Source organism: Perognathus longimembris, chromosome 16 (assembly GCF_023159225.1).
Source record: "Perognathus longimembris pacificus isolate PPM17 chromosome 16, ASM2315922v1, whole genome shotgun sequence".
Taxonomy (NCBI): Eukaryota; Metazoa; Chordata; class Mammalia; order Rodentia; family Heteromyidae; genus Perognathus; species Perognathus longimembris.
The window spans coordinates 17458731-17480303 of NC_063176.1; the positions used below are offsets into that span (position 1 = coordinate 17458731).

Genomic DNA, 21573 nt, shown 5'->3' on the forward strand with positions numbered 1-21573 from the left:
TATAGCATGCATTGGATGTGCTGTGTCTATAACATGTACTGTGTCTATAGCATGTAGTGGGTATATAGCATGTACTGGGTATATGGCATATACTGGGTATAAGGGAGCACCTGAATGCCTTCTTCAGCTATACTCTCAATTTCAAAGTTTACATCTTTAACTTTATAACATTTATTTTGGTGTGAGCAATATTTTATTTCTTTCATTGTCCCAGACCTCAATAATTTTATTAACTCATTGACCCTCCTCCCATGGTTTTGAAGTTCCATATTGTTACATATTAAGTCCCTGAGGGAAATTCCAGTTACTGGAATGGAAAAACTGAATGGAACAAAAAATTCCATTTCTAAGCAGGGCACTGGTGGCTCATGCCGGTATGCTTAGCTATTCAGGAGGATGGGGCCAGGAGGATCACTGTTCCTAGCTAGCTCAGGCAGCAAGATCTGCTACTCCATCTCCAATTAACCAGCAAGATGCTGGAAGGGAAGTGTGGCTTAAGTAGTACAGTGCCAGCTATGAGTAAAAAGCCAAGCAAAAGCGTAAAGCCCTGAGTTCAAGCCCTGGTGCTGACATGTGCATGCGCACGCGCGCGCGCGCACACACACACACACACACACACATACACAGGCACACAAAATTTCATTTCCATTGAAACAGCAATATATGGAGAATAATATTTTTCAGGGTTGTCTTGTTTAATCAAGAGATGTTTATCTGTTCTAATTTTAACTAGTCATTCTATTGTACTGTTTCCTTAATACCTATGTACATTTTTAATTAGTTGAAAAATGACAGTTTTACCTGTTCCACTGAAAAGTGGAACACTACCCAATCTATGTATGTCCCTTGACATATTTTATAATTGCTAGAAAGGGCAGGGCTCGTCCTAAATATTTCTAAGTGATAGGAAAGTCTGCATTTGCTTGAAGAATATAATCCATTTAATTTCACTCTTTTGAATTTTCTATTATGCAAATCACTTTGAAAGTAACATAAAATGTAGAAAATTCTGCCAGTCAGTGTGGTTAGCTTATTCATTTACTTTTTGTCAAAAGATAATTCAAGTCAAAAGTGAATGGGCAATCTCCAAAAACATATTCCTTTACCAATTCCAGCCTAATGTATTTGACCATAAAGATACTAATTTGGAAGCATTTATTGTTGGGCTCAGACTCTAAGTAATAAATTGCAGTATAGGAAAATAATGGGAAAATTCATTTACTAAAGAGAGTTCATTTTTTTGTCTCTTTGTGAGTCTATAGTACTGAATTTAAAAATTGGAAACTAAGGGCTGGGACTATGGCTTAGTGGCAAGAGTGCTTTCCTCCTATACATGAAGCCCTGGGTTCAATTCCCCAGCACCACATATACACTCAACAGGCCACCATTCAACTACCTGAATGAGAATCATTCAGGTAGAATGAGAAATACCATGTAACTGGGGAGACTCCCTAGCTACAGACAGCGTGGAAATAAAAAATCCGGAGGTGCTTTCCCTGTTAGCTTTGTTATTTTTAGTGTTATAAAAGGCTCTTACTTCACTTTGCCTATGATATTTTCCCCAGCTCCTAGCTCCTGAGGGACCCTGTGCTTCTCTTGGGGGCCCCTTCTCATGCCCCTTCCTGCAAGGAGCTTGAGGACTACAGGCTACCACTTCAATAGCACTTACATTTGGATCTGGAGGTTTCATCAGACTTGAATAACAGTATACCCTCCATTTGAAACCAGTTCTGGAATGAATTTAGAAAAAAATGAGACACTATGAAATAATCAACGTACTGGCATGGTCCAGTGAGTTAAGTCAAATGAACCCATTCCACAAGAGAATAAGAGTTCATAGAGTACCAGTATCTTTAAACAAAATTGCTTAAGGCGAGAGGTGAATATTTTTGAAGGCTACCCTGGTGGAAACAATCCTGATATTTTTGTTAAAAAAGGATTTTGATTATATATGTGCATATATATGGAATTGTATTGATTATAATGCAGGATAAATATCCTTAATCCTCAAATTCAAACTCCACATGCTATGTAACATTGAGTGCTGATATAAAACCACAATGGAAAAGTGACATCCCTAATCTCCTGTGACAGAGAACAGTCATGAAGGTACACTAAGATTGTGTGAAATTCGCTTCAGGATAAAGGTATAAAATACATGTGAAACAAGTAAATTTGTTTTCAGTCTGGGTTGCATTCCAAAGATATATCAGTATATTTATATGAATACTCCCAAATTAAAAGAATCTGAAATCTAAAGTATTTTGGATACATGATGTCTAATATATTGCTGAGATAATTGCTTCTTTGGGCATATCTGTGGTGACCAAGGATAACAGGTAACATTCGAGGTACATCTATTTTTTAGGAAATACCTTAGATTTAAGACAAATGAGGCAGAACTCTGGAGTGGACTGGCAGGAAATACTTATACTCTGTCTCTGATGGAGAATCAATGGCCTGCCACCATCTGCTTCTACTTGTCTCTCTAATCCTTATAGGCCAGGGTTCTACTAAGGAAGATTTTGTAATTGCCAGGACACTGAAGCCCCAGAGGGGCATGGCTAGCTCTTATACATCAGAGAAACTATTTAAAAGGAAGAAAGATACATGTTGGGTCACATTTTCAGATGTTTTAGTCCAAGGTCAGCCGGATCTATTACTTTGGCCCTTGCAGCAAGATAGAATACGACAGCGGCAGGATTGTTTGGCAGCCGTTACTGGCTCTATAGTCACTGAGAATCAGAAAGACAGAAAGAATGAGTCAAGATACTCTTCAAGGGCACAGCTCTAGTAGCTTCACTTCCTCTTGCTAGGCCACACCTCCCAAGTCTCCACCAAGGCCCCAACAGCACAACCGTCTTCAACACATGAGCCCCGGAGAACATTTCATACTCAAGCCATAGCCAGTATCTATCTGATAACATATCAGACATTATCTCCCACACCCTGCTGTCCATCTTTCTTCTCTACAAACAACCTGGGCCTACTAAAGAACCCACAAGTAATCACCAAAAGTTGTGAGTCCTCATTCTGTTATCTCAATCTATACTTCTTTGGAAGGAGTTAGTGGGCAAAGTAGAATTTAGTTGCTAAAGAGAGAATAGGTACTGAGAGGAGTTTAATCCACTTTCATAAACTACAAATTGCATTTCATTTCAAGTTACCCAAAGTCTGTGAAAGTAAAACTATGTTAGCATGTGGAAACAATGACTGCAGGTTGCTAAGTCTAAATTAAATTAGATGAAAACAATAACAAGAAGAATAGCAGAAAAGCTAGCACGATAGCTGCAGGCATGGTCTGCACTGCTGCCAATCTTTCCCACGAGTCACCACACCTTTCTCAAACAGTGGTCAGTGATCACCGGGACTCAGAGGAGGTGGGTCTTGCTTCAGTCTCAGGGGAGAACTTATAAGTGCTTTCTTGCTCAAAGTAGAAATTGCCTGGGCTGGGGAGATAGCCTAGTGGCAAGAGTGCCTGCCTCGGATACACGAGGCCCTAGGTTCGATTCCCCAGCACCACATATACAGAAAAATGGCCAGAAGCGGCGCTGTGGCTCAAGTAGCAGAGTGCTAGCCTTGAGCGGGAAGAAGCCAGGGACAGTGCTCAGGCCCTGAGTCCAAGGCCCAGGACTGACCAAAAAAAAAAAAAAAAAAGGAGAAATTGCCTAAAGAGATCGAGTGGAGGTGGAAAGGAGGAACATACAGAAAATTAAGAACTTAGTAAAATTAAAGTCTAATATAAAATCATGTATTTGGAAGAGAGGGTGAAAGAACCCTTTATGTTAAGAAGTTTAAACATTTTATAATATTAGAAATACTTCTCAAATATATTAGTGAGGGTTAATCTTTTTCCTTAATGAGGGGAGCTTAATTGCATAGAAGCAAATCTATTTGAACAGACTGCTGTGTGCTTTGAGGTCAGCATTTATAATCTATAACTCTTCTAAACCTCTTTGCCTGTGGAAGTAAGCCAGTTATCTAAAGAATAAACACAGGCTCACTCTAAGGATTCTCTTGGCTGTTTACCATATGGTTCATGCAATAGGTGACTATTCTCTTCACATGGAAGATGACCATCTTGCCCATAGTAGCCTCATGTTTACAGGACAGTGATAAGAGGACCTCCCACATAGCTTTGGAACCATATTAAATATTTGTTGAAAGAAAGAGTCAACTTTTAGTTTGCAGAAGCAAAAAAGTCAGCCCAATGCAAATTCTAATATTAAAGCATCTCATCAACTCTTTGTAGATTTCCAGTTCCATGTCTGTGAAATGAAACAATATTGTTCTAAAGTCTAGTAGAAACCACAGTTAGAGTCAGATGTTTTCTGTTAGTTAGTCTGCACTGTTCTTGAAGTGTCTGAAAGCAAGAGGCCATGGGGTGAATGCCCAAGAAAATGTCAGTCTACTGGTATGTAGAAATAGGTGGCATTCTACACATTCTAGAGTATTGGAACATTCTTGCTAAATGGACACAATTCAAAAGTACAATGAATGATTTTTGGTATTATATGTTATTATTTTAAATAATTCTAATATACATTTTCATAAAATTTACTTTATTAGTTTTCAAATCATACAAAGTCTAAGTAAATAAATATACACACATATATATACACACACTATGATAGACATTGTGTGTGTGTGTGTGTGTGTGTGTGTGTGTGTGTGTGTGTTGATAAATCCAGGCCTCAAGAACTTGCTTTTTTGCATTCTTCTGGTGCTCTACCACTTGAAGCATGCCTCTCTAGTCTGGTTTTTTGCTGCTTGATTGAAAATGGAACCTCATAGATTTTTCTGCCCTGCTGGCTTTGAACTGCCCATTCCTCCAAGTTTCAGTCTCCTAAGTAGCCAGGATTGCAGGCATGAACAATCAGTCCCCAGCTTCAATAAAAAGAATTTAAACACACTGTTATAATTTTATTAATCCTAGTAAAAGAATTCAACTTAATTAAGACAGACAAGTACATTCCCCACACTGACAGCATGTTTTATTAAGAATTTTTGTTCTTGGCTTCATTTCTGCTGACTCTGAATTTCTTTAAGTATGTTATTGTTCTTTCATTACACATACAAATTTGAGGATTTGGAATATTTTCAGTATTTCCTTATAACTATTTTTAATTTAATGTACATTTTTGTTCATTTTACATTTTAATAGCTTTTCTAATTTTTCTGCTATCTGTAAAATAATAAATTCCTATATTTTCACTTTTCTAGAATGTATTTCATGAATACAAATATTCTTTATCTATTTAATCACTCCAGACCAGTGCATCTTCCCTATATATTTTATAATTCACTTAAATGGCTTATAAAACTGGCTCCAGTAAGGTCCATATCCAAGCATACTTTTCATTCCTATTGTTTACACTCCCGTAGTGTCTGTGTACATGGAATTCGAAGTATATAGTTCAAATATGCTGATAACAAAAACTCTATGGGTTGGTTAAAGTAATTATAAGAACATCACAACATAGTAAATATTATTTAGACTTAGTATTATTTAGAATTGTCTCCAACAGCTGTTTTTAAAATCATGCGCGCACACACACACATACTCACACACAGGCATGAGTGGCCACGTGGAAACTTTTCTTTTGACAAGTAATCACACAGTGTAACTTTTATCACCAGACCAGACTCCAAGCCACTGTATTCTCTTGAAACTTTCAACTATTAACATGTGCTAGGGCAGAAACTACAGCACAGCAAGTACTCAAAAAAAAATCAGAAAGAAAAGAAGCAGCAGCAATCCAGATTTATAGCTTAAGCATTTTTCCTATGCCGTCTAATTAGCACTGGAATTCTGTCTATGAACAGCCATACCATTTGATAGCATCAATTAAAGAAAGAATCCAAGAGAATGGCAGTGAAAAGATCAAATTTCAGTGCCCAAGAATCTGTTATTGCCACAGTTTTGACCCCATGGAGAGCCGAATGGATCATGACAGAAAAAGGCATAAATAAAACCACACAAGGTCTAGATCCTGAATTTGTCCTGTTAGACATAGCCCCAAATTATCAAACACAATCAACAGCCATACCTGGCAATTTGTCTTCACATAAAGGAAAAAGCCCCCGGCTCTCACCTTGCACAAGCATACACTTCAGTGGACAATGACAAATGCAGGCTGGGAGGCAGCAGCTGCTCTGTTCTGAGCCTCTTAAAGCACATTCGAGCCAGGCTTACGTCCTAGTCTCTGTGCTGCCTGCAGTTCCTCCCATGACTCCATCACCCAGGAATGGAAACCACGGCTCTCTGCCTGTGCTACTGGGCTTCCCAGCGCTGAGCTCAGGTGAAAACGCTGAGTCCTGCAAGGTCGCCACAAGGTGAATGCAAGCAAAAATGTGTATGGGGAAGAGGAGCAGCTGTCGAGGGAAGACCTTAAACTCCAGACATGGACACCTTGTCTTTCAAGAGATTCTGAGCACAAAATCAGAACTGGGATGATGGGAGGTCAGAGAACAGTAACTCCAAGAATCTCAAATGGCACAGAGCCAAGCATCTGACCTAGGGACATTCTTTAAGCAATAACCTCTCTCTCTCTCTCTCTCTCTCTCTCTCTCTCTCTCTCTCACACACACACACACACACACACACAAACAGATGTTAGTGTAGCTATGCTAATTGACCAGCCATCTTTCTCAATTCAAAAAGGTTTTGCTCACATTTTCCAGGTAGCAAGCTTTTAAAAAGGAATCATAAAATTTTATGATTATCATTTTCCCAAATCAAAATAAGTCTAAGCAAAAAAACAATTTCTGCTTCATAAACTAACTCTGATTAAATCTTTTAAACACCTATTCAATCTGGTGTTTTGTGTATATGTTAGAATTATACGAACAGCTCCCATATTAAGAAAACCAGCAATGATACCATTTCAGAGCTGACAAGATGGATTGAAATCTTTCATAAAAACCTCACCACTCTTTTTAAGGTTGGTTTAACTTATGTATACAGTTTACTTTGTAGGTTTTCACAAGGGAATTTCTTGCATAAGATGCAATCTGTCTATATAGTTGGAACTATATGTTTATAAGTCTTTTCCCTTTGGAATGAATCTTTAATTTTTTTTTTAGATTTTGATATTCTACTCAGAAGTTAAGCAGCAACATTTAAAGTTTGCAACTACTTGTGAAATATTTTTTTCCTTTTTTAAATTTTATTGTCAACATGATGTAAAGAAAGGCTACAGTTACATGTGTAAGATAGTAAGTACATTTCTTTTCATACTTGTTATTCCCTCACTCATTTTTCTCCTACCTTCCTACCCCCCCAACCCACACCCCCTGAGTTGTACAGTTAATTTTCAACATATTGTCGTTTGAGTGTTGCGGTTACATTGGTTGGCCCTTTATCTTTGGTTTCACCATTTTGATGTTCCCCTTCCCTTCCCTAATTCTGAGAAATGCATATAATGCCCAGGGTACCAAAATTAAATACAGTGACAACAGGGGATAAACTTTAGGAAAGAAAAATGGAAGAAAAAAAGAAATAATTTTTCATAGTACATTAAAAATAAAAACAGCAATGAAAATGTTTTCTTAGGTGCATATTTTTACTAATAGTCAAGTAATTATTTACAAAATAATATGATCATCTGAATGAGAAGTTATTCTCACTCCTTAGCTGGTTTCCTTTTCTGTACATCAAACACCACTGTTGACCAGCAGTTTACTTCACCTCCTGGGCACCAGTCTGACCATATAGACAAGCCAGAGCCTGCTTTGTTTGTTTTCCTGAGTTGGGCTCTGTGAGCCTGAAGAGAAACAATGAGTAGAACAAAACACTCTGTAAATACTGTAGAACACTGGAGGAAATGCCCTTGCTGCATATTTCTCCCTCCAACTGCCCTAGTTATTTCTGGGGCCAATGAATTACTGTCAGTATTCTTTAGGAGGACTCCTTGGGCTCCACAGAGATTTCTTGTTTCAATGGCCTATAAATAGACTTGAAGATGTTACAGAATGGCTGTCTTCTCTGTGGCACATCATCACACAGTCAGAGTTAGTTAATTGTGAGCAACACAAATTCAGTCTAGTCTTTGTGAGGCAAAACCAAACCATTGGAACCTGAGAAAAGTGTTCATGTGCAGTGACTGAGTTCACAGCCCCGTGTCCTGGTGGACTCTCATGTTGGCGGGGGTTGGAGAAGAGGATTAATGATGGGGAAAGGTTGGAGATGGAATGCCAAGTTCATTGTTGAGTTAATTCAGTAGCGAATGCCTAGATGCACTTGTGATGAAGGCATCTGGGCATTCATGCTAATGTTCCTACAATTATGGATGCATTATTGAGTGGTGAGGTTGCGGAAGAGTGGAGAGCTGGGGAAGGAGAGAGGTGGAGACCAGGAGAGGATCGAGCAGTGTGACTAAGTTTGTGTGTTTATGAGATATCTAGAATCTTCAAGAATAGTATCTCAGTTAATTCTCATAGTAATCCTATGAGGTAGCTGTTATTATTCCTATTTTAGAATTGAGGATAATTAGCCTGCACACTGTTAACTAGTGAGTGATGGCTTGAATTACAATCAAGGCCTACATACCTTGGGTTTCATATTCTGAGTAAATTAGTTACTTATAACTTTTTCAGAGAGATAAAGAAAATATCATTTGCTTTATATATAGTGGGGATAAGGAAGGCAAGAATGCAGATTAGCAACAATAATAAAATAGAAACTACTTCAACGGTCTTTCAGTAAAAGAAAATATACAGGCAAAACTTTAAATTATTTCTCAATTTAAAACATAATATAAAATTGGAAAATTTTTTTTAGCACTTTCTTCAAAATTATTACACTGGCCCACTAAAGTATTTTGTTTCTTATATGCTACAACTAGTAATTGGTTAACTGTAATAGCCACAATAGGAAATCATGGTGTATTGCTTGCTTTCTTTGTCCTAGAACCTTCGTTTGTCTCTCTTGGGTCTTGAGATACTGATTTCAGAATCAGAATTCAAAAAGAAATTTGCATTGATGTTTAAAAGTATGAAGAACTTGGGAGTTCATGCCTGTAATTCCTAGCTACTAGGGAGGTTGAGATCCCAGAATCGAGAAACCAGCAACAGGCAGGAAAGTCCCCTGGGACCCTTATCTCCAATTAACTACCAAAGTGCCGGAAGTGGAGCTGTGGCACATGGTAAATTGCTAGGCTTGAGCAGCTCAGGAACAACAACCAGGCCCCCCAGTGTAAGCCCCAGGATTGGCACACACACACACACACACACACACACACACACACACACACACACACACTAAGAAGAAAGCATTTAGAAGCATGGGCAATGTAGGTCATCATTAAAGATAACAAAGATGTTTTGGTGTCCTAGTTGGGTCCTTGCTGCCTGCCCAGTGGGAACTCTTTCAAATCTCCTAGAGGTGATGTCTAACTTCACACAGATGCTCATGAACATCTCGATTGAAGTCCTTAGAATCGTCCTCCCTAGGCTACAACTAGGTTCATCATGGGTGAGCAGGATAGAGTTGTTTCTGTTGAGGAAATTAATGAATAAAAGTATTAATGTAACACATTTTTTGTGCAGACACTCCTTCTGTGTTGGCTCACTTTTTTTCAGGCCTTAGAAACAACTTCATAAGATAATATCTATCAGCCATGCAAAATAACCATAGAAATATTGAAAGCCATTTTGGCAAAACTTGAGAGTAGGCTGAAATACTCATACCTGTAGATTTTGAAACCACATTATATGGATGTTTAAAGACAATCTCCTATTACAAATGTAGAAAAACAGACATGCTTGCATTAGATTGGGGTTATGCCACAATACAACTATAATCATTTGAAAATAACAATATATACTTTCAACAATAAATTGACTGACTGGCTGACTGGGAGCTGTTACATGTTGTTACTCAGTAGTGTCAGTGACAATCATGGCAACATCATGAACCTGGGGGAAGACCCAAATTTAAATGATGGTTTCTGCTGAACGCACATTGCTTTCTCACTCTGATAAAATAAAAACCCTCAAAAGTAAAGTCATCAGAAGATGGGAACTACTGGTAATTAAAGCCATTGAAATGGAATGTTTCCTAAGCAATGTTTTCTGGCAGTTTAAAACATTATTCGTGGGGCTGGGGATATGGCCTAGTGGCCTCATATACATGAGGCCCTGGGTTCGATTCCCCAGCACCCACATATACAGAAAATGGCCAGAAGTGGCGCTGTGGCTCAAGTGGCAGAGTGCTAGCCTTGAGCAAAAGGAAGCCAGGGACAGTGCTCAGGCCCTGAGTCCAAGGCCCAGGACTGGCCAAAAAAAACAACAACAACAACATGATTTGTTTTACTAGATATTAATTTTTGTAGGAGCAACTAATGACTCTCTCTCTCTCTCTCTTGCTCGCTACTGGACTTGTTAGGTTGGTGTCATATCACCAAGACAAACCCTCAGCCCTGTTTTTCACTGGTTATTTTTACAATCGGATTCCTTTCTGAACTAGGTGCTTCCCTGAGCTGTATGCCTACTTTGAGGCTTTCTGTCATCGCTGGCTACAAGCGCAAGCTACAGTGTCCGGCTCTTTTTCCATGTGGACAGAGTCTTGTAGATTTTGTGCCCAGGCTGGCCCGAAACCACAATATTCTAACCTCAACTGCTCACATAGCTTGGAATGACAGGCTGCACCACTGCATCCAGATGTTGAGAAGGGGGAGGAGTCTCTTACACTTTTTACGTCTTGAACTAAATGCAATTCTCCTGTTCATTGCTTCCCAAACAGCTAGGATTAGAGATATGAGCCACTGGAGTGTAATAAGTGTATCTCTCCATGCCGTTTCTGTTCTGAGTGGTGGAGATCCAATGCCCTGGTTTTTCTAAATACACTTAAATGCTTTTGGAAAAGGAAACACTTAGGAGTATAAATAAATAAATCAGTAAGCCTGAAGATCCCAAGGAGGGAAATCCTGGCACTCAAAAGTTATTTAAAGGGGCTGGGGATATGGCCTAGTGGCAAGAGTGCTTGCCTCGTATACATGAGGCCCTGGGTTCGATTCCCCAGCACCACATATACAGAAAACGGCCGGAAGGGGCGCTGTGGCTCAAGCGGCAGAGTGCTAGCCTTGAGCAAGAAGAAGCCAGGGACAGTGCTCAGGCCCTGAGTCCAAGCCCCAGGACTGGCCAAAAAAAAAAAAAAAAAAAGTTATTTAAAAACATTCAGACAGGATCATTGGAGACCCATGGAATGATCAGGAAAACACCATCTTTGTTTTATAGTTGTGTCCTCCCCATCTCACACTGCATGAGGGGAGCTGCCAGATGATGGCTGTCCTCTCCTCTCTAAGCACCAGCAGCCCGGCTGCGTGGGTGCGGGGACAGCCACTCGCCACTCTCCACTCCCGGCTCTCCTGTGTTCCTGTCCTTGAGGAAGCCAGGAATATGGGGGATAGAAGTACTATGTTTTCCACCTGGAGGAATTATGAGGGTAAAACCTTCAAAAACACCAGTTTTCCATGTTGTAATTTATGACTCATTCACTGTAAAGGCATGTGTCAGCATTTTAACAGGTATTTTTCAAATATTATTGTAATTTACACTAGAAAATACTTTGAGTATATTGTAATAGAGAAAACAACTGTGGGGCTGGGAATATGGCCTAGTGGCAAGAGTGCTCGCCTCGTATACATGAAGCTCTGGGTTCTGATTCCCCAGCACCACATATATAGAAAATGGCCAGAAGGGGCGCTGTGGCTCAGGTGGCAGAATGCTAGCCTTGAGCAAAAAGAAGCCAGGGACAGTGCTCAGGCCCTGAGTCCAAGGCCCAGGACTGGCAAAAAAGAAAAAAGAAAACAAGTGCATGGTTGTGAATAGACTGGATTTCTTTCTTTCTTTCTTTTTTTTTTTTTTGAGACGAGTTCTCCCTATGAAGCCTAAGAGCCACACGTCAGATATGAGTGTCGCCTGTGTCAAACAAAGCATTTATTTTTAGTTTGTAGTGCTCAGGATTGAACTTGGGGCCTTTGCCCTGTGCCTTTGAGCTAACTCCTCAGCTCTTTGTGTGATGAATTCTTTTCTTTTCCTGCAGTACTGAGGTTTGAACCCACTTAAGTCACAGCTTCAGTTCCTTTTGCGCTTGTTATTTTTTGAGATAGTCTTCTTCCGGACTGCCCTCAGGCCAGCCCCGACGGTCACCTTCCTACTTGTGCATACTGAGATGATGGATGCAGCCACTGCTGTTGGTTCACATGAGCTCTTTCAAACATTTTGTGTAGCCTGGCTTTGAACTGTGCGCCTCCTTTCTCTGCTTCCCAAGTATCTGGGATTATAGGTATCAGCCACAAGTCTGAAAAATAAGCTGAATTCTTAAATTCCTACATCAACTATACCAATATACATCAGACTAAAGGCAGGATTTTAGAGCTATGAGTCTGTAGTAAAGCATATAATGGAAAACTAAAATTTCTAATCTAATTTAAGGACATAAACTATGTAGATGCTGAACTTTTTAATACAGTATCAACTTGCACTAAAATAAACATTTTTGTGTTTGATTTTCCCACTACAATTGTAAAATTTGATAAGAAGTATTGATGATGAGGAAAATCAAAGGACTACCAAAGCCCAGCAGCAGGTGGTGGGTAAAGCGCTAGAATGGAAGTCCGGTGACCTTCCTACGTCCCCCTGAGCACTCAGTTCCCTCTCTGTCTCCATCCTGTCATTGTGAATTAATATCTAACTGTATACTGGATATAGAAATAGCATTAACACAGAGAAGATAGTTGTCATTATTTGATAGTCGGCAGTAACTTTAATCAATTGGGCATTACATTGATTTTATAATGAACTTCATGTCTTGTACTACCAGGCAAGTCTAAAGCCATCTATATGTGAAGTTACATGACTGCAGCTCAAACCAACGTTCATTTGTAAAGCAAAGGAATTTATCAGCATTTCCATACAGCTTTTGCAGCTGTGCAACTTTTCAAACTTTCTCAAATTTTATCACCTGATAACTGTCTCCCACCACAAGCCCCATTATTTCCCATGTTTGAAAGGAGGAGGCCTGGTGGTAGAGTGGCTGCCTAGCATGAGGTCCTGGGTTTGATTCTCAGCACCTAATCCCCAGTCTACATAAAGCCAAATGACGTATTATAAAGATAGTTGTTGTGCCCTCTTCTGAAAGAAGAGAAGCAAGGTCACGTGGACTCAGGCAGCATTGAAAGTGTCAGACAACTCTTCCCACAACAGGTAATCAATCAATGTGGTTAAAACACTGTAGAGAAGTGACACAAACAAAAGATTTCTGGGGGAAAAGGACCCAAGTGTAAATGGAGAACTAAAAGTTCAGCTCTATTTCTGCCTAATTACTTAAAGCTTACTGCCACCTTCTTAGGGAATTTCTGAATGCTTTGGTTGGTAAAACAGTACAGGAAAGATTTAAAGGAAGAGTCAAAGCTGAGTCTAGCAAAGTGGGACATGCTTATAAATAGCTACTTTGAAGGCTGAGGCAGGAGGATTTTGAATTTGAGGTCAGCCTGAGTTTCATAGCAAGACCCTGCCTTAAAATAAAGTAAAATAAAATCAGCTGGGCATCAGTGGCTCACACCTATAATCCTAGCTACTTAGGAGATTAAGATCTGAGGACCATGGTTTGAAATCAATATGGGCAAGAAAGTTCTTGAGACTCTTAACTACTTAGAAAAAGCTGGAAGTGGTGCTCTGGTTCAAGTGGTAGAGCTCTAGCCTAGTGCACAAAGAGGCTCAGAAACAGTGCCCAGGCCCTGAGTTCAAGCCTCAGGACCAGCATAAAAAAGAATAATAAAATAATAATTTTATGTACATAAATAAAGTAAAATTAACTCTTCAGCTTTTGTCCGCCCTCATAGTCATAGTAACCCAGTTTCTCACCATATCTTCTCACATGACTTTCAGAATCAAATGGTTTCTGGGCAAGAAACAAAAGCAAAATTGTCCCATTCTCCTGTGGCTTTGGATGGAATCAGGTACAAATCCAAGAGGAGATACTGGAGCAGAACCAGGCTGAGTTTGTAAGGAGTTACACCAAACACCCACATATTTATGCTCCATGATGAACCAATTAGACTGAAAATTGTCAACACTGCCCATAGACAGGTGGGCATTGGGAACTGAATTTTCTTTGGTTACCCTTAGGAATGAACTCAATAATAAAAACGTGAAACCTTTAGAAAAAAGAAAAGAATTCAAGCCCTATAACCACAAAAAAAAAAAAACACAAGAAAAACAACCAAAACAATAACAAACTATCAGCTGACAAGCAACTGAAGTCATTTTGATGATTCTTTCTTGATTTACATAGTCCCAAATTAGGCTAACATAGATAAGAAAAAAATGAAAAGAATGTTTGTGATATCAGAAGTTTATGGTCTGACTCTTCATCACTTTTCCATAGGAAAAGCCATACTTCTGTGTCTGTTTTAAAGAAATCCAATACTCTGTTACGATATAAGTATTATCTAGTAAGTCTTTGGTGTTGTAACATCCTCTTTAATCAAAACTAAAGAGGAACAGGAACTTGGATCCTAAAAGCTAGGAAAACCAGATAAAGATCATGCTAAGTATAAAAAGTTCAACAAAACAAAGCTCTAGCTATCTAAAGCAGGCCCTTACACAGGTCAGGATTTGGGATAACGGGCCTACATTTTGTAACCCCTATGAAGTACTCTTTATAATGAAAGGATTATTGTATTATTTATATTGGGTTTTAAGATCTTATCATATATCCAACTACTAATCCTGATAAAATGAATTCTATGGAACACTGTCATTTTCAATTGTTACTACCTAATAAGTAATTCAATAAAGTTTTATGAACTTTATTATGCCCTCTTTTATTATAGAACTTATTTCTCATTGAAGGACACTGGTAGGCAGAAAACAGTGGAAATCCACATGAAGAAAAATAAAATTATTCTCTCTCCTCATGCCACATACAAAAAATAATTAAAAATAAACTAAACATAAAAATCCAAACATCTGAAATTATAAAACACTGAAAAGCACAGGGAAAAATCTTCCAGACATTGGTCTTAGAAATGATTTTTTAATGTGAGCCCCAAATATAGATAACAAAAGCAAAATAGAGCAATGAAAAGATTCTGCGCAAGAAAGAAATCCTTAACTTAGTATAGTCAAAACCTACATACTGTAAGAAATGTTTGCAAGGTATAGACCAGAAGGGATTGATATGCAAATAAGTTAGAAAATTGAACAATGGAAGGAAACTCTTGTAAATTCTTGGTAAAATATAAATTGTTACAATCAATAGAGAAAATAAAATGCACTTTCTTCAAAAAGCTAAAAATAGAAGTGTTGTATAATCCCCCAAATCCCATTTCTGAGGATGTATGTAAAGGAAATTAAATCAGTATTTAATATAGGTACTTGTACACTCATGTTCATTGCACCATTATTCAGAATAGCTAAGACACGGAATCAACCTAAGTATCTAGTAACTGGCAAGTGAATATATAATATAATATTATATATTCTCCACACAATAATATATGCAGATATTTTTATATACCATAACATATGTAAATAGAAAAACATTCACTTTTTTCAGAAGGAAAGAAATGTCATTTATGATAATTTGAGTGAACCTGGAAGACGTCATGTTAAACCACAGAAGGATACCTAATGATATTCCTTATACACAGTATCTAACAAAGTGATGCTCATAGAAACTAGAATAGAATGTTTGTGGTCAAAAGTGAAGGGGAAGAAAAAGGAGAAAATGTAGGTCAAAGGATACAAAGTTTTAGTTATGCAGAATGAAATGAACAGTGTGGTCACTAGGCTTAATACTCTATGGAGCACTTGAAATTTGCTAAGATCTTACTTATACTTACTTGAGTTGATATATATGTATATATATGTATATATATGAGTTAATATGCTAATTAACTTGCCTAATGTAATCACTTTGCAATGTTTACTTATATCAAAATATCAGGCCAGTTGTATACTGACTATTCCTTAATAAAGCTGTGAGACAAAAGAATAGAAAAAATGGAAATTTTTCTTTACAAATCATCACCACAACAAAAGCATGTAACACCTTTGTACAGATACTTAAAATATTTTTTAAAAAGCCAACAGGAAATATAAAAGCATATAATAAACCTCTGTCAAGTGAGACTAGTATTCATTTAGTTTCTCTTTTAAAAAGTTCAGCATAACTCAAAGATATGAAAAAGACCATAGGAATTTTATAATTTAGTACACTTACATCCTCAGGCAAAATGATTCTGACCCAAATCACAGTGATGTTATGTATTGGAGTCAGGCTTGAAAAACAAAGTGAGATCTTCTGTTTGGTTGTTATCATGCTGTATTCAAAGTTTTGTCTTATGATTCATGTGCAGGTAGCTGGGTCTTTCCCCCATCATTGTTGCTCTCACGAATCAAGGTAAAGAAGTACCTGAAGAAGGAACTGACTCATTGTTGCAGGCCTCCAAAGTGAATGCCAGGGACTTCACCCATCCATGTCTCATAATCATACTCTTTATTCAGTCTTGAACAATTAGTTGCCACATTCTGGAATGAACTACTATCTTTATCAAGAAAATAAACCAAGAGGAACTATTTGGTAGCTTTCAGACTCAAGTTTTGGCTTTGAGGCCCATAGAAGTCTTAGAAGAGTCTGTGACAACATCCTAAGTTTCTAGAAACAGTTTTAATAATAATTTTTACAATTATTAAAATTTCATCATTTAAAGTAACTATTTCGTTGGAAAACAGAACATTACTATAATAGGTAGGGCTAACAGAGGTTGAATGTAACAGATTTCCTTTGTACAAACACAGGAAAGTTAAATGGTGCAGCAAGTCTCCAGAAAGTGAAGGAATTAGCCACAAGACAATTAAATAACTTGCCCAAGACTCTATTATAGCAAGGAGATTAACTGTGATTATTAAAGCAGGCTGTCTGGACAAAGAATCCACACTCTGATAATTCTGCCATGCTGCATTATGAAACTTACTCAAGGCAATGCTGCCCTTCATTTTAATTATGATCAAGAACACAATGGAGAAATGGAGGCATAGAGCAAGTGGTAGAGCATCTGCAGTTCCAGACTGTGAGGCCCTGAGTTCATGACCCCTTACAGTCACACACAAAACCCCACAAAACAGACAGCATACCACTAGAATTATGCCCTTGCAGAACTCTGTTATTACTCGAGAGAGTATCCCTATTATTTCACATGGGAAAAATGGATTCATAACATGGTTAAGGGCATTTCTCAAGTCATGTGGGTACTTGGGGCTGAGAATTAAAGATAAAAAAATACAATCTAAGGAGGATTTAGCATAGTCATAAAGCACTGGCTCGTATGGAAATGACCCTAGGTTTAATCATAAGCTGTACAAAATAAAGAGAAAAAAGTAACTCTTTTATCCAAAGGATAAAAATTTTAAAGGAAGCCTTAGTAAAATCTGCAATTTATTATTAGTTACATTCCAAGAACTTTCAAAACATTTTCATTATCTTCCCAACATTCTTGATTTTATTACTATAAGATAAAATGTTATAGGTAAGAAAACTGATTTCAGAATTGTAAATGGTTTCTCAAAATGCAGCTATAAACAAGGATTTGCTTCTACACACCAAGTGCTTTCAAATATACTTCTGGGAGGCCAATCTAGCCTATACTCTTTTTGTACTATATGAATAGAATATCCTTCTGTTCTAAACCTATGGACTCTGATGCTGATATCTCTATTAAATTCTACCAAAACTTAAAAAAAAAATGTAACAGTCCTGGGGCTTGAACCCAGGGCCTACCCCTCAGCATTTTCACCCAAGGCTAGCTCTTTACCGCTTGAGCTACAGACCAAGGCTTTGTTGGTGGTTAATTGAAGATAAGAATCACATAGACTTTACTGCCCCATCTGGATTTAAACCATGATCCTCAGATCTCAGCCTCCTGTGTAGCTAGGATTATAGGCAGGAGCTACTGGTGCCTGGCTTTTCCAAAACTTTCAACAGGTTGTGGATAATGACTTTGGACTCAAGACCTATGGAAGCTATTTACTTTTTTTTTTTTTTTTTGGCCAGTCCTGGGGCTTGGACTCAGGGTCTGAGCACTGTCCCTGGCTTCTTTTTTGCTCAAGGCTAGCACTCTGCCACTTGAGCCACAGTGCCACTTCTGGTTGTTTTCTGTATATGTGGTGCTGGGGAATTGAACCCAGGGCCTCATGTACACGAGGCAAGCACTCTTGCCACTAGGCCATATCCCCAGCCCGGGAGCTATTTACTTAATCTAATGAATGATGAAAGGAATCCTTTGGAGGCTTGTGTAGTGACACCTTCTGTGACTTCTAGAAGGCAGAATCTACTTCATAGGCAGCAGAAACTTATTTCAGCTCATGAAATAGTCATCCAAATAATCTATCCACTTTCACCATGTTTTTTGTATTATTTTTGCATGGTTGTTACCCTCATGTGATCATTTTCTTCATTAAATCAGAAAATTAACTATCTTATGCACGTTTAGGCTGCCAGATTGAGTAAAGCTGCCTTTCAAAATCTTGGAGGAGAGGAAAGAAAAGGACAGAAATCAAAGAAGGAAGGAAGGAAGGAAGGAAGGAAGGAAGGAAGGAAGGAAGGAAGGAAGGAAGGAAGGAAGGAAAAGACTTTCTTCAACCCTGGACTCATAGTTCATTGTCCCTGTACATGACTTCTCTCAATCTTTCTTTCATCTGATGGCTTTTACAAATCAAATATTATGAACAGGTTACAGTAGGATTGAAGGAAGGTGGGGTGTTTTCTTTACAATGTCTGGAAATCCAGTTCTTAGAGCATCCTTCTCCTGGAGAGGTTAAGGAACAATAGACATCACTATTCTTTCTTACCTGAAGGAGCTCAGTGGAAACATTTCTTCCTGAGACAGCAGAAGGAGGTAGGAGATAATAAGACTGAGTGATTCATCTTGAACCAGAAATTGCCAAACAGTTTGCAAAGCTGTGCTACTGGAACTTAAAAAGTTAGCACTTGTCCAGATATTAACTTAGAAAAACAAGCTCAGAAAATACCCATTTCTCATGCTAAGATCTATCCTTGATGATCTGGCTGGCTTTATTCTGATGTCTGCAACACAGTTTTCTCAAAAGGATCACAATGGAATTTTAAAAAAGCATATTTTTGGAAATGGGAGAAAAACAAAAGGAATGTTGAACATCTGGTCTCTTTCATCACTACAAGAAGCAACAAACAATAATGTAAAACTGTCACAACAAGAACATAAAAGTCCTTGTTAGTGTACATTGGTAAGGAAGACTCATTCCTTCTCAGAAAAGTTAGGTCAACACTGTGTTTATAAACATAAACACATAGGGTTATAGGGGTAGAGGGCAAGAACAGAGATAAAGAGAAATATTTAGAGAGGTCAAGAGCAATGTGGTTGAACTCTCTCTCCATGAAAAAAATACATTCTTTGTGACTGGGAAATCATGGAAGCCTAGCATAGTGGCACTTAAAGTACACAAGGGAAATTACAGGACCAGGAGGAGAATGGAGTCATGTACCTTTCTGACTTTAGCACAGAGCCCACAGCATTAGAGAAGAAAAGATGTACTTGACCAAAAGAGCCCTAAAGAATGGTTAGAACAGTTGAAAGAAAGATAATTTACAGTGCTGCTGGGATTTGCAAGTTTACAGCTGCCAGGTGAGTTAGAGTGACAAGGCCTGAAAACACCCGTGTAGATTCAAAGAACTGTACTCTATGGCTGGGGCAAGGATTCAAAGTTTCAGTGATCTAGGCAGGGGAGCCAGAAAGTATCAGAACATTCACCAGGCTTCTATGAGGCTCGGGCATCATTTATTTTAGCCTGATGCATATGCAGCATTCTGGCAACTTGAATTTTAGAATTCACTTTTACTAAGAGGACAGTTTAGCAATGTAAGTCATTAAAAAAGTGGAATAAATGAACAATTTTAGAAATGCTCAACAGTCCACAAGGAGCTATCACTAGTTGAGAACATCTTTTTGACACTGGGTAGCTTTGGTTTGATGAGAAGATAAGAAGTAGTTATTTTAGAACAACACAATATAAGCCAACTTTTAAGATTATTTTTTAAGTATCTTATATGCTTTTTCTATTACATGAAAGATGCCAGGCTTTAATCAGATCAATATAACTCTGAATAGGACTGGGAAAATGCCATATCTGAAACAGCCCTGCATATATGGAAATAGTTATGAGCTTTCTTTCAATTCACTAAAATATGAATTTATATTTGTATTCTCATTTTGCAAGTGGAAAGTTTAAACTAGAAATTTCTCAAGTGAATTTGTAAAAATAATCATAATTTTATGAGAAAACTTGTGAAAAATATTTCTCTTTTCTTAATCTCTTAGTTACCATTTGGATTTCCCAAAATAATCCCTAATTAATATTTAAAAACAAAAAAACCACTGTCAGTAGGAACAATTGTTACCCATGTGAGTATGTTTTACACCTCTGGTGTATTAGACCTGTTCTCTAAAATCACCCTTTCAGTCTCTCAAATGTCCTGAAAAGTAGACTGTAGAATCTTTGTCCGTGTAATTTATGATTGTCAAACACTATTGCCAGATAAAGTATTTTCAAGGATGGCTTGTTGTGCATACTCTTCTGTGGTAAACTTCAACTTCATTGACAGAAAGTGTGGCTTGCTTACAAAGCAGCATGTGCTTCTTTACAACATGTAGCTTCTCTCAGAAGCTCTCTCCATTCATCTCAAGCTTATACCTCACTTACATTAGAGGAAGCCAACACTTGCAAGTGATCTCATTTATCATTCCTTAAATGTGGAGTCAAAACACTTAACTAGAACCATTAGACTGACCTAAATTGGAACAAGGTTAAACTTGAATGCTCAAGTTCATGTTTAAAATGTGAAACTTGGATTAAATGAATCATATGGATAAGTTAAGTTGGTAAAATAAAAATGATGTAATGCTGCATATACAAAGGACAAAAAAGAATATTTCTGAAGAAGAGGTAATTAATCTATGACCCATGCCTTATTACGAACAGCCTTGGGAAGCAAGGAAGCCTCATCATCAGGTCAAAATGAAATCATTCCGTGTCTAAGTGTACGCAGGGAGTTTTCAAGTGAGACAACTCTGACTCTGCATTAAGTTCTCAGATCTGTTCATTAAGAATAATTGTCAAGGATCTGGAGTCTTCTAGCTTCGAGCTGACCTCTTCTTCTTGAAGCTCAAAATGGATCAACATAATTCTTTGGTGAGCATGAAAAGTTAATGAGTGCTAATGGGACATTAACAAAAGGCCAAAGGAAAAATCCAAAGCTCAGGAAATTTACATTTTATTGCTGTGGCACACTTGCGCAAAGTATTTCAAATCATAAAGCATTTGCTCCTAATAAAGTACCCTACAACAGCAGGGGAATTATTCCTGATAAAGGCAAATTTTAATAAAATCCCTAATCAACACAGCTGAGGAACAAAATTTACAGCTTCCTATTCCAGATGGTGCCATTTTATCAAAGTTTCACTTCTTGGTATATTCAGTTAATTAAAGTCCTTGCTGATTGTTAATGGCAGGTTTGTGCAGTAAAAATGA

At 38.0% G+C, this 21573-nt stretch overlaps 1 protein-coding gene and 1 long non-coding RNA gene across 5 annotated transcripts in view; one reads left to right on the plus strand and one right to left on the minus strand.

Annotated features, from left to right (window-relative positions):
* The window catches only part of LOC125364714, a 75339-nt gene extending 69108 nt beyond the window's left edge, over positions 1-6231 (plus strand). Inside the window, exon 3 of the long non-coding RNA XR_007213559.1 lies at positions 6106-6231. This is a non-coding gene — a long non-coding RNA (uncharacterized LOC125364714). The remainder of the gene's footprint in view (positions 1-6105) is intronic.
* Positions 1-21573, minus strand: part of Arhgap24 (Rho GTPase activating protein 24) — a 339907-nt gene that overhangs the window by 126794 nt on the left and 191540 nt on the right. Inside the window, exon 1 of one of the 4 annotated variants that reach the window (XM_048364349.1) lies at positions 6051-6176. The exons of 2 other annotated variants lie outside the window; for them this stretch is intronic. In XM_048364349.1, coding sequence (XP_048220306.1) covers positions 6051-6108 — 58 coding nt within the window. In that variant the 5' untranslated portion in view covers positions 6109-6176. Of the gene's footprint in view, positions 1-6050; positions 6177-21573 lie in introns of those variants that run through there. One more of the 4 variants, XM_048364350.1, reaches the window with a different exon arrangement.